This window comes from Canis aureus, chromosome 2 (genome assembly GCF_053574225.1).
Source record: "Canis aureus isolate CA01 chromosome 2, VMU_Caureus_v.1.0, whole genome shotgun sequence".
Taxonomy (NCBI): Eukaryota; Metazoa; Chordata; class Mammalia; order Carnivora; family Canidae; genus Canis; species Canis aureus.
The window spans coordinates 56,331,220-56,344,310 of record NC_135612.1 but is presented as its reverse complement, the minus strand read 5'-3'; the positions used below and the strand labels follow the sequence as shown (position 1 = coordinate 56,344,310).

Sequence of the window (13,091 nt, the reverse complement as noted above, 5' to 3'; positions counted from 1 at the left end):
TCCTACGCAGCTCTTACCTCTTAATGAACAGTACCAAAAAAAAAAAAAAAAAAACCCAGTATGCTGGAAAAGTGCTGATTTCTCACCATGTTCTCCATGGTGCCTGTACGGTCATCTAGCTGCTGACACGGTGTGGGTATATACCTTCCTTTTGTCCAGGGCAACTCTTTCCTGCTATATAGTCTCACCTTCTGCTCACTCACCAATCCACTGCAACTGGGCTTTGCCTTCAGCCTGAAATTCATGGACACCACTCTTGCTAAGGTCACACATAGTCTCTGAGTTGTCAGAGTACATTTTGGACTCTTATTCCAGTTAGTATCTCAGCAGCTGTTCACATGGTTGCCCATTACCTCCTTTTTGGAATTACTCCTCTGGCTTCCATGACACTGCTTTTGCTAAGTTCTGCATTTACCTACTCTTTTCATTTCCTCTCATTCAGATTCCATTAAATTTCTTCGCTGGCTAAAAGCCTAGACTTCGATTAAAAAATAAATAAAATAAAAATAAAAATAAAAGCCTAGACTTCAGGTGTTCCCCAGGATGCAACTCTTGACTTCCTAATATATTCTACACAATCTCTTTAGGTGGACCTACCTAATTTACCATCAATGAGGGAATTTTGCCACCAGTCAACAATAGACAAGCATATTTTAGATCACTCCTTCAACCACAAATAGAATATGATCAACATTTGTTTGAAGGTATCAGAAAGGTATCAAGATATCTAATATTTATGGAGGCAAGTTTCCAAAGAGAAGGGAAATCCAGGAAGGTGAACCTTTATCTTTGGTATGTGACTCCTCTTCATGAATTTCTCACCCAAGTGAACAGCAAACATATCCACCCTGCCGCTCAAGCTGGAACACTGGCCTCTTCCTCACTTCTTGGCTCTTGCAATCTTCATTCCAAGGATCATCAAACTCTGCATATTCTACCCCGTAAAGATCTTTTCAATCTGTTCCTTCCTCTACCTCTCCCACCGCAACTCCCTAGACTAGGGCTTCATTTTTTCAAATACTTTTGAGTATTTTTTAAAAAGCTTCCCATTTGGGCTCTTTGCCTCCAGGCTCACCTCACACGAAGCCCAACCTCCACGTGCTGCCAGAATTATTTTACTAAAACACACATCTAATTATGTCACTCATCTGCCTGACTTGCTCTGGTGACTCCACTTAACATGAAGTGTGCAGGACAACAATGAAAGCCCATATGGCTGCCTCCTGAATGCCATCTGTCTCATCCTTCACCCCAACCAGGTGGAATGGGATTCAGGCCTGAGCAACATATTAATAGTTCCTCAAGGATGCCAAGGATTTTCCTTTATTTTTTTAAATTTTATTTATTTATTCATGATAGAGAGAGAGAGAGAGACAGACAGACAGACAGGCAGAGGGAGAAGCAGGCTCCATGCCCGGAGCCCAATGCAGGACTTGATCCCGGGACTCCAGGATCACGCCCTGGGTCAAAGGCAGGCGCTGAACCGCTAAGCCACCCAGGGATCCCAGGGCTTTTCTTTTAGGGTCATATCGAATTAGGGTCATCTGAAATTCAGGGTCATCTGAAATTCAGATTTCCTCTGCCTGGAAACCTCTCTACCCTCCACCCCTCCCATGGTGCTCACCCTATTGGAAAGAATAAATAAAATCCCTATTTCATAAGTCACATCAAAATAAATTCAAATGAACAAAAGATACTAAAGGAGGAAAACAAAACCATAAAAGTGCTGGCAGAAAACACAGGAATAATATTTTTTCCCTTTAAGGCAGAGGTCCACAAACTACAACCTGAGGGTTGTAAATTTATTTTTTTGTAAACTTGTATTTTTGTAAATAAGGTCTGTTTTTTTTTTAATTTTCTATATGCCTTGTATTTTTCCTCTTCATTACTGTGTTCTTTTGAGTATAACTAACTTTTTATAAACCATCTGATTCCATTCTCATTTATTCTTCTGTATATTTTGGATATATATTTATATATTTCTTTTAGATGTTCAGAGATTACTTATTTAAATACCAAACAGATTACAGTTATTCTCCTGAATTTATAACAAATCTAGGTTTTTTTGTCAGAATTAAAACATATATGTAAATATATATATAAATATAAATATATATATTTATATATATTTACTTTTAAAAAAATGGAAAAAGGAAAGCTTCAAAACCAGAGTATGCTACTTTTGTATGAATGTCTAATGTGCATTCAAAGTATTGAAAAGCAAGCCTTTTTACCAAAGGATAATGTCACTAGGACATATGGACTGTAATTATAAAAGAAGACTTTGAGACATAAAGGTGCGCATAGAAATTAGTAAAGAAAGGAAGCCCTGGTGAGGACACAGAGCAGTGAGCAGGTGCTTTGGGAGGAAGTCTCCGGAAGTGAAGGACATGGCCCCGGGTCTGGGATGGATGTCTGGCTCACCACCTGGATGCCAAAGGGAGAAGAACACACCTGGCAGGATTCCAGAAGAGAGCGTCACTGCAGCCTTCAGAAAAGCCACAGTTTTTGCTCCCAAGTGGGTAGAGGAGCCCCTCCAGATTTCAATAAGGTCCTCTCGGGAGGATCTGCTTTCCAACCTGGAGTAAGAAGCCTAGGCGGGGGGCTGGGGTGACTGGGTAATGGGCACTGAGCGGGGCACTTGACGGGATGAGCACTGGGTGATATGCTATATGTTGGCAAATTGAACTCCAATAAAAAAATATACAAAAAAAAAAAAAGAGGAAGAAGCAGCAGCCTAGGATAACAGCTCCCACAATGGGGGATGTCCAGTATGAACAGCGACTCTTATGCGTGGTATTTTTGGAAGGATTTTTACTACCACTTTGAGGTTTGAGGTCCCTCCAAAGCGCACCACCAGTACAGTCCTGCTTCATATGCCCCATAGCATCACAGATGTCACCTACACCCTCAGTGCTTTCACTTACTTCTGCGCCAGCTTGCTGGGACAAAACCTCTTCTCTGCCACCAAGGAATTGGTGGTGTAACAGACTTGCCCAGGTCACTAGCCACACCTCCTTCCAGGTGCTGGCTTCATCACCTCCTCCAGTCAGTAACAGGTGACAGAGGCCTCTCAAACCCTGGCCCCTGCCTATCACTGCTGCTTGTTGCCACAGTCACCTTTGGGCCTTGGGGTATCTCTTCCCTCCACTCCCCATTTTCCGTGGCTGACTTCTACAGCAAGTCCAGCTTGAATTGATACCCATAGTAATAAAGCTTTACTGGAACACAACTATGCCCTTTGTTCATGAGTTGTCTGTGGCTGTTTCTGTGCTGCAACAGCAGCGCACAATAGTTAAGACCATGGATATATATGCCCTGTAAAGCCCTAAAATACTATCTGACCCTTTACTCAAAAGGTTTACTGACCCCCAAATCGAAGGATTCAAAAAGACAGATACCATTAAATTAGAAGCATGAACATTTCTGAGGCTATAAAACTTAGAAACTATGGATCCCAAAAGTACAAACAATACTGAAAGTCAAGTAACGAATGGAAACCAATATTTAAAAGAGCCATCACAAAGAAATCTGAAAGTTAAAATTAAAATAAAATCAATGTAACAGGCAAAAGGTTAATACTCACGATGTAATAAAAGCTCACGATGGTGGGTAAAAGATCAATGTCCAAGCAGAAAAAATGAGTAAGTGACTTTAGGAGCTGACCGAAAGATAAGAAGGAATAGAGGGGCAAGAACCACTAGTGACAAGATTTTCTGCCTTGTTAGCAATCAAGGGAGGCAAATCAAAAATTACTACTTCATGCTTTACCTTAAAAAAAAATAGCAAATGGGGCACCTGGGTGGCTCAGTGGTTGAGCGCCTGCCTTCGACTCAGGTGGTGACACCGGCCTGGGATCGAGTCCCACCTCGGGCTTCCTGCATGGAGCCTGCTTCTCCCTCTGCCGGTGTCTCTGCCTCTCTCTCTGTATATCTCTCGTGAATAAATAAATAAAATCTTTAAAAAAACCAGCAAATTAAAAAAAAAACCAACCTAGTCGTATTCTGTAATGGTCATGATTCAATGAAATGGGTAGTCTTGGGGAAAAACCAATGGAACCAAACGTCTGACAGACATGTTTTCAAAGAAATCTGACTTTCCGGAAACTAGTCAACAGCGCTTTCCAACAAAAAGCTTCAGTTAGGAAGACGGTATTCGGTATTCGGGGACCAGGGGGTCCGGAGCACCTTCTGTCCTGTGGGAACACAGCGGCGGGTTGCAGACCTACTTTTTTCAGGAGAAACGTGCGACTTGGATTGTCCCCGCACGAGCCTGCAGGTGGAGCCGTTGCCAGCACAGACGCCGCAGCTGTCCTCCCGGGCGCTGCTCCCCAGGCGCCGATCACAGCCCACGGCCTGCGGGCAGAAGCGACAGCAGCAGGTGTCAGGATCCGGGGATGGCTGAGGGGCCAGGGCCCTCGGGAGGCCCCCACCCCGCCCCCGGGCGCAAACCTTCCCTAATTAACCACTGGGCTCTCTCATGGTGACAGAGTTTTCAAGCTAAAAATGACAGAAAGCCTTAAGATTCCTGGTAGGAATCTTACCAAGGGCCCAGTCTAGTTAAAAGAGAATTGTGTCCCTCCCTTTACATCTTAATTTATCTCTTTATTTTAGTCATATATTTTTATGTATATAAAATGAACAGAACATTACAGAGGCTGTTTCCTCTGCCCCCCTGGCTCCCCACACCTCCCCTCTTCTCTGGCCCCTACACTGAAGTTGACGAGTATCCTTCCAGGCCATAGTTTTATACATTTTCCCCTCTGTTTGTATCTCAATCTCCACATACTTATCTCCCAACATCTTTACATATCCATATCTCTCTATACTCTGGCTCTTTATATATCCTTCTATCATTATTTATGCCTATACCTATGTGTGTCTTCCTCTGTTATGAGATCTATAGACACACTTTTGTAAACCATTTCTTTTTAAAATTTTTATTTAAATTCAATTTAGTTAACATATAGCGTATTATTAGTTTCAGGGGTAGAGTTGAGTGATTCGTCAGTTGCATATAACACCCAGTGCTCATCACATCAAGTGCCCTCCTTAATGCCCATCACCCAGTAACCCCATCCTCCTACCCCCTCTTCTCCAGCAACCCTGTTTGTTTCCTAGAGTTAAGTCTCTTATGGTTTGCCTCCCTGTTTTCATCTTATTTTATTTTTCTTTCCCTTCCCCTTTGTTCATCTGCTTTGTTTCTTAAATTCCACATATGAGTGAGATTATATGGTATTTGTCTTTCTTTGACTGGCTTATCTTGTTTAGCATAACACTCTGGTTCCATCCGCATCATTGCAAATAATACAATTTTATATTTGTTTTGATGGCTAAGTAGTATTCCTACACACACACACACACACACACACACACACACACACTTGCACATATACCACCTCTTCTTTATCCATTCATCTGTTGATGGACATCTGGGCTCTTCATAAACCATTTCTTAAATGCAGAAAAGGAATGAATGGGAGTGACCTCATAGCACATGCCTATACTGCTACCTTTCAGTCCTTTGTGAGTTATTATTTTTGTGAGGTATCTGTGTGTGTGCATACATGTGTGCATCTTTGCCAGATTGTGAGCTTCCATAAATGAGGACAAGGGCTAGGCACATTTCTTTTTACGGTACAAATCGGTCTTCTACATAACATGTGCCCACTAATATGAACTGGTGAGAAAGTTTCTTTCTACCTCCCTGTGTTACTCAACTTTATTTGCATTTCTATACATGGTGTTTAAGTGCAGGGACTCTGGAGGCAGAGAGCCTCCCTGTCCCACCCCTCCAACCCGTTCAAGATGGCAGACAGTAAACAGTTCAAACACTCAGAGACACATCTTCCTCAAGACTAACACACAGACAATAATACACATTTTACCCAAGATCTAGTAAGGATAAAATGAGAATATGTATGTAGACTCTCTTAGTATAGGGATTACAACATTACAAAGGACTCAACAAAAAAAGCTCCCTTCTTGGGGCACCTGGAACGCTCAGTAGTTGAGCATCTGCCTTTGGTTCAGGTCTTGATCCTGGGGTCCTGGGATAGAGTCTTGCATCGGGCTCCCCACAGGGAGCCTGCTTCTCCCTCTGCCTATGTCTCTGCCTCTCTTTGTGTCCCTATTGGATAAATAAATAAAACCTTTTTTTAAAAAAGGCCCCCTTCTATCCTCTCTGTTTTTCATTTTGTTTTGAGTCCTGGGCATAGCCCCTAAACCTCGGAGCAGGGAGTTGCTGAATCACTACATCCAAGGTGTTGAAGACAAAATAAAACTGGAGGGAGTTGAAACCACATCTACAGACTATTCTTTCCAAAATTTCAGTGCTGAAGGGAAGGAGAAAGATCAAATGAAAGTTTCAGGGAGAGGTAGGAAAAGTTCCAAGGAAGTTTAAGGAAAAGCCTGTGATTAAAGATATTTTTAAATTTACAACGGGCTGTCATGAAGAAAGGGATTACATTTGTTCCTTGTGTTTCCAAATGGTGAAAACTACAGGTTTAAGCTGAAGTTTAGTTCAATGTCAAAGAGTTTGAAAAGTCAGAGTTATCCAGCACCAAGTGTTCAACCGTGAGCTAGGTAGGAGACTTTCTGGCGGGGAAACTGGAGAGGGAATTAAATTATCTGAGGAGTAGCTAAATCCAAAGACTTTTGAGATCCTTTCATCCTTATTGTATATTTTTATAAAGGTGGTAATGAAATATTAATAGTTGATTTTTTTTACTGAATGCCTACCATGTGTCTGGCATTATGCCAAGCACATCACATACATCATTGAATCTTCACAGCAACCTGATGACATAGGTGATTTTTTCTGCCTCTATTTTACAAATAAGGCATCTGAATGTCAGTGAGGTTAAATGACCTGCCAGCATCACACAGCTAGTAAACAGCACCAGTAATGGCCTGAAAATTCAGGTCGGTTGACTCCAGAATCTTAATACCATGGCACACCTTCTTTACCTTTGGTAGCAGTGGGATAGGTCATAGAGAACCAAGTCACACAGGCAATTATATTAATACTTAGCAGCACACGTGGAGCAAATGAAGAATGACTGATTTTGGAAACGCACTTGCATGGTTGGGATTCAATCAATGAGTAACTTGTGTTCATGCAACTTTCTCCAAGGGGAGTAATTCTACCATTAAGTTATAGAAACACTGTTCCCGAGCCAACCTCTGTCCTCACAATTCATGTCCCTGAGCACTTCGCATTTCATGAGAATGAGAATAACTGTCTATCTGGTCATCCAGAAAGGGTGTGGGCTTAGCAGCTAGGATGGGCTTGTTTTGAAGAGTGTTTAGGGCATTGTAAGATCTTAGGCAAGCAAACACTTCCCTGAGCACTTACATTTGTTTCAGAATTTTGTTTCAAGTGACAGTTCATCCAAATCTTACAGCCAAAAAAAGCAAGTGAAAACATCACAGAAAAATAATATCTGAGAAGCAGCTCTGATTGCCTTGTAATTCAGAGGGTATAAGTCAGAATGGCCCTTGAAACCATGGGCCTACTGAATTTGGGCTCTCAGGTCTCATCATAATCAATAATAAGCAACTTCTGAAAAGCTACCCTGAGGTGTTTTCAACCTCTATGACATCTCCGAAAGTCAAGATCTTTAATTGTAATGATTTAAAAACCACGAACCAATAAAACATATCAAGAGATTAACATCTATTAAATTTGTATATAGGCAGGCATGACAGGGTATAATCTAACAAGACAAGGCTCATGTCCTACAGTGCTAATGAGACAAGCTACACAAAATGTCTGATTTAAACAAATATTTAAAATATATGAGCAGTACCTTTGGGAATAAATACTCCTACATAAATCATCACTTCAGCTAAGGATATTTCACTATTTCTGCATATGAATTCCTAATCAGCTAAAAGAACATAGTATTTAAATAGGTGGCCTCCTCACTCCATATTAAGCCACCTAGGAATCTTTTTAGGTAAATCTAATTTAATCTTTCTAGAACCAGTTTTTTGAGTCAACTTTTGTTTGAGATCTCTGAAAACTGGATGCTACATTAGGAAAAAACTCTAGATGTCTGCCTTGAAAATCAGAGTATATAGAGCTACAGTCGTCATTAGAGATGTTCTAAAATATGGAGCTTCTCCTTTCAGCCCTGGAAGGACGATACTTCTCCATCTCCTTAGAAGTTAAGTGTGGTCTTGACCATCTTGGGCCAATGAACTGAATCTAAGTGCCAGTGTCATTTCTGTAAGAAGCTTTAAGGGTCAGTTACTCTTATTGCTACTGTAGTTATTATGTAAAACATGTGTTTGAATAAAACCTCCCTCAGTCTGATCTCTTGATATTCAAAGAACAGAGACCTCCTGCTGACTGATGGTGGACAAGTAGCATTAGCAAGAAATGATCTTTAATAGTGTTAAGCCACTGAACTGTGGTGGTTGTTGGTTACTGCAGGAAAACCTGGCCAGTGTCAGAAAGAGCACAACCTAACCATTAATGGACAAAGCAAGGTCATTAAAATAGCAAGGTTTTTTTTTAATTGGACATTTCGCATTAAAATCCCAATTTCTGGCTTCTGTTGACAAATAGAAACTCTAACGTGTTTATGTTAGTTGTCCCTTTCACAATGAGCAAGTACATAGTCTCCAGGTCCCAACAGCCCTCATGCTCAGCATGACCATATCCGAGCACTTTCTGTCTCTGCGAAGTGTGGAGACACTTGAGTTTGTCTAAGCATGACTGTGCTGTCTGTGCAAGGCCCCCCTGTTGTCCTGGCTGTCCTCTACCAGAACAGAACCACCTCTCATTTCCCGTTACAAACTTCAGCTACACTTCAGGCATCATAATACTTTCAAGGACCATCAGTAAAGTACAGTGACTAAGAAAACAGATTCTGAGATTAGGTAGCATGGGTCCAAATTCCAGCTCTACCACTTTGCAGCCATGCAATGCAGGAAAATCCCTTAGGCTCTTCAAATCTAGTTTCCAAGTGGGGACAATGACTGTACCTACCTCACACATATAAGGACCTACAGCCAAGTGCTTCAGACAATACCTGACACTAAACACCCAATAAATGTTAGTTTTACTGTAACTACAAAGTGGTTTCTTCATCTACCCAGCTGTCAGGGAATTCAATAAACATGAACAATAAATCAGATTTGCTCTGAGGACGTGCTTCCAACCAGGTCCTATTTGTCATAAAAATCAGATGTGCAAAGCTGAAGCAAATTTCATTCAGTAGGGTCATCATCTCATGCCGCCTGCTGTGCTCAGATTCACAAAAGTTATTCCCAGGAGTACAGTGACGGCTCATTTAAGTGAACAGACTGTAAACACAGTTGCAAAAATCATCTGTGGTCTGTGCCAAGTGAACATCAGGGCTGTTTGCTCATCCTGAGGCAAGCAGTGAGAATCCCATGGTTTATTCTCTCCCATCCTAGCAATCGCTGATGGCCATGGCCACGTTGGACGAGAGAGGGCATGTGTGTGAATGTGATCCTGTTGAAGAAAAGATCTGAGTTCTTCTGAGACTCTCTCACAGTCACTTCTGAAGAAACTACGTACATTTCTTTTCACCCAAATAGCCTTGCCAAAAGAGCATTCAGCTCTCAGCAGCCAGGGTATCACCTGTTACTGCCTTAAAGAATCGGTTTGCCCATCAGCATCACAAAAATATCACAAAAACATGGGAAGCACACTTTTAAAATGAATGAATTTGGTATTGAAAACCACAGTTTTCCTGCAAGCCCCATTCAGCCTTGGAAATTACTAGAGTAAACTATACATCTGAGATAATGAATATGAAGAGAGGCTGTGGTCAGTGAACACAGACAGGAAGCAGGGGAAGGGAGCCAGTGCAGACTACAGGCCTCCTGTGCGACAGTTACTGGGCTGGACTCATGGAATGTTTTTCATGAAAGAACGGGTTTAAAATAGGACTTACATGGAGAATAATGCCTCCCTTTTATATACTGAAAAGACCAAGGCTTAGAGGTGGTATGAATGAAACCACAGGAAGTGAATACATCTGCCACCACTGTCCACTCCAACCATGTCACTGAGATGCTCAAGCTGAGATCACCAGTGGTATTAGTTTGGGCCACATGAAGCAAGTATACTTCCCCCTTAGCCCTCTTGACTTCTCTGCACTATCTGACACTGCTAACTTTTCTTCTTAAACACTCACCCACCCTTAACTTTTTTTTCTCAGTTTTCTATTATACAGAAGTTCTGTCCCCATCAAATGCACTCTGTCCGAAGTTTGCTCCGAAAATGATGGGGCCAGGACTCTGTCACTGGAAATCTGCTTTTTTTATTCAGTTCTCCAAGGACATATATTGGCCTTAACTACGATCTATGTTTCTCTATTAGAATTCTCTTCTAAGCTCTACATTCATATATCAACTTCGCTATTCACAGGTACATCAAGCTCAGCATCTTTTCCCATATATTGGTCCTCACTCAGTACTTTCTGTCTTGAGGAATGGTCTCATTATCTACTTAGTCATCATGTCAGAAATCCAGGCCTCATTCTAAACTTCTTTCTCACTCACCACATCCAATATCATCCAGTCCTAAAAGACCTTAATTAACCTCTACAGTTTGTCATCCCTTCTCCATTCAGCCCACCTCTGCATACTCTAAGCTCTTGTTAACCCACATTTGACCTTCTATAGTTTGGCCAGACCCTCTCCTCTCCAAATAATCTGCCACATTGCCACTTGAGTGATCTTTCTAATGACAATCCCAGTTAGGCTATTACTTGTAAGATTCTTCAATAATTCCTATTGTAACTTTCAGAATGTTAATGATTAGTTTCCACTTATGCTTGTAACCTCAACTTCTACCGTTATCCCACAGGTGTTTTTCACCTCAATTCTACAGAATGAGTCATTGATCCTTAAATATATCTACTGTTATATCTCTTCACAAGTACTATTCACTCTGTTTTTACTCCCTTCCTCATTCTGGTTTATGTAACTACTACTCAACTTTTCAAAACCTCAACATCAAAACATTACCTTGTCCAGATTATTCTTCTTCAACCCAAACTTAATTACTTTTAATGGTAATTCTTCTTAATTATGCAAGCAACACATAGTCATTGTCAAAAACTTGGAAACTAAAAAGCATGATTCCACTGACAAGTGATTAACTTTCATTATCATTTAGAGGAAAAGACCAAAAGTGAACTGGAATAAAGATAAACCACTAGCAGCATATAAAATAGAAGAATGAAGTAGTAAGCCTTGATCTTTGGGAAGATTTGTCAATAGCAAACACCAAATAAGATGGTTCAAGAGTAGTAGAGAAAGGAAGAGACAATGGCTAGGCCACAAAGGAAGAGTGGCTAGTCTAGTCTTGGGGAAAAAAGGTGAAAGTGAGAGGGGAGAAAAGACTAAAATATGAGAGATTTGACAGAAGCAGCAAGATATAGAGCACATGGGAGCAAATCCATTGACTACAATATGAATTCAGGAAGGTAACATTGAGAATTCTGGTGCCATAAACAGAAATGAATAGGAATAACAGTTAGAATAACTCATGGATCGGGGTAAGAACAATACTAGCTTATTTGAGGCAGAGGAGGGAGCATGCTGAATTGACAGAACCTGTGGAATCTCCCAGAATGGTCATTAAACTGAACTAGAAATGCAGGAGTGGAGGCTGAAAGAGAAATAAAAGAGGGACCAAAATATTTTAATAACCTCTGCATTTGCAAGTGAGTAAACTCACTTGTTCAACCAGTTTTTACTAAGGACCCTACATGGGGCCAGAAATGGTAAGAATTCTGGGGTATGGCAATGAGCAATAAATGTGTGATTCTTGTCCTTAAAGAACTTACATTCTTTATGGGAGAATGTCATAATCAAATTATCACACAAATAAATATGTAATTATGAAATATTACCAGGGCAGTTAAAAGGTATTATAATAGAATCAGGAAGACTAATTTAGGTAGAGTAATCCCAGAAGCCCTCTTAAGGAAGCAATATTAAGCTGAAACCCTGAAGATAATAAGAGTAGTCAGGAGCATAGGTAAAAGGCAGTGAGAACAGCATGTGTAAGAGCTTTCTGGCACTTTGGCAGAAATGAAAAACAGCACAAAAGGGAGAAGAGTGGAATCTCTGAGGAGAGGTCAATAGAAGCTTCCAAAATAAAGAGCAAAAAGAAAAAAAGACTGAAAAAAAACCCCAGAACATCCAAGAACTGTGGGACAACTACAAAAGGTGTGGCATGAGTATAGAGGGAATACTAGGAGGAGAAGTAAGAAAGAAAGGAACAGAAGAAGTATTTTAAGAAATAATGACTGAGAATTTCTCCCAATTAATGTCAGTCACAAAACCATAGGGCCAGGAGCTCAAAGAACACTAAGAAAGATAAATGCCAAAAAGACTACACGTAGGCATATCATATTCAAATTACAGAAAAAAAAAGATAAAGAAAAATCTTGAAAGAAACCAGAGGAATAAAACACCTTACCAATAGAGGAGCAAAGAAATTAATTACATCTGACTTCTCCTTAGAAAACATGCAAGCAAGAAGACAGTAGAGTAAAATATTTAAAGTGTTGAGAGAAAAAAAAATCAACCTAGAATTCTGTACCCTATGAAATTATCCTTCAAAAGTGAAAGAGAAATAAAGACTTTCTCAGGCAAATAAAAATTGAGGGAGTTTTTTTGCTAGTGGACCTCATTCTTCAGAGTAGGAAAATGATATGCGTCAGAAATTTGGATCTATATAAAGAAAGGAAGTGCTTTGGAGAGTGAATAAAGGAAGATAAAAGAAAAACATTAATTTTGTTATTTTTAATAGATGCAAAAGATAATAGTTTATCAAAATGATAAAGCAACAATCTGTTCAATTGTGTATGCTTAGGGCAGCCCGGGTGGCTCAGTGGTTTAGGGCCACCTTCAGGCCAGGGTGTGGTCCTAGAGACCCAGGATCAAGTACCATGTTGGGTTCCTTGCATGGAGCCTGCTTCTCCCTCTGTCTGTGTCTCTGCCTCTCTCTCTCTCTCTCTCTCTCTCTGTGTGTGTGTGTGTCTCATGAATAAGTAAATAAAATCTTTAAAAAAATTGTATATGCTTAGATATGTATAT

The 13,091-nt window shown here is 40.5% G+C and overlaps 1 protein-coding gene across 3 annotated transcripts in view; it reads right to left on the bottom strand.

Moving 5' to 3' along the window:
* ADAMTSL3 (ADAMTS like 3) overlaps positions 1-13,091 on the bottom strand; it is a 338,072-nt gene that overhangs the window by 186,211 nt on the left and 138,770 nt on the right. For all 3 annotated transcript variants that reach the window (XM_077874049.1, XM_077874059.1, XM_077874055.1), the window contains exon 7: positions 4,229-4,355. In XM_077874049.1, coding sequence (XP_077730175.1) covers positions 4,229-4,355 — 127 coding nt within the window. The remainder of the gene's footprint in view (positions 1-4,228; positions 4,356-13,091) is intronic.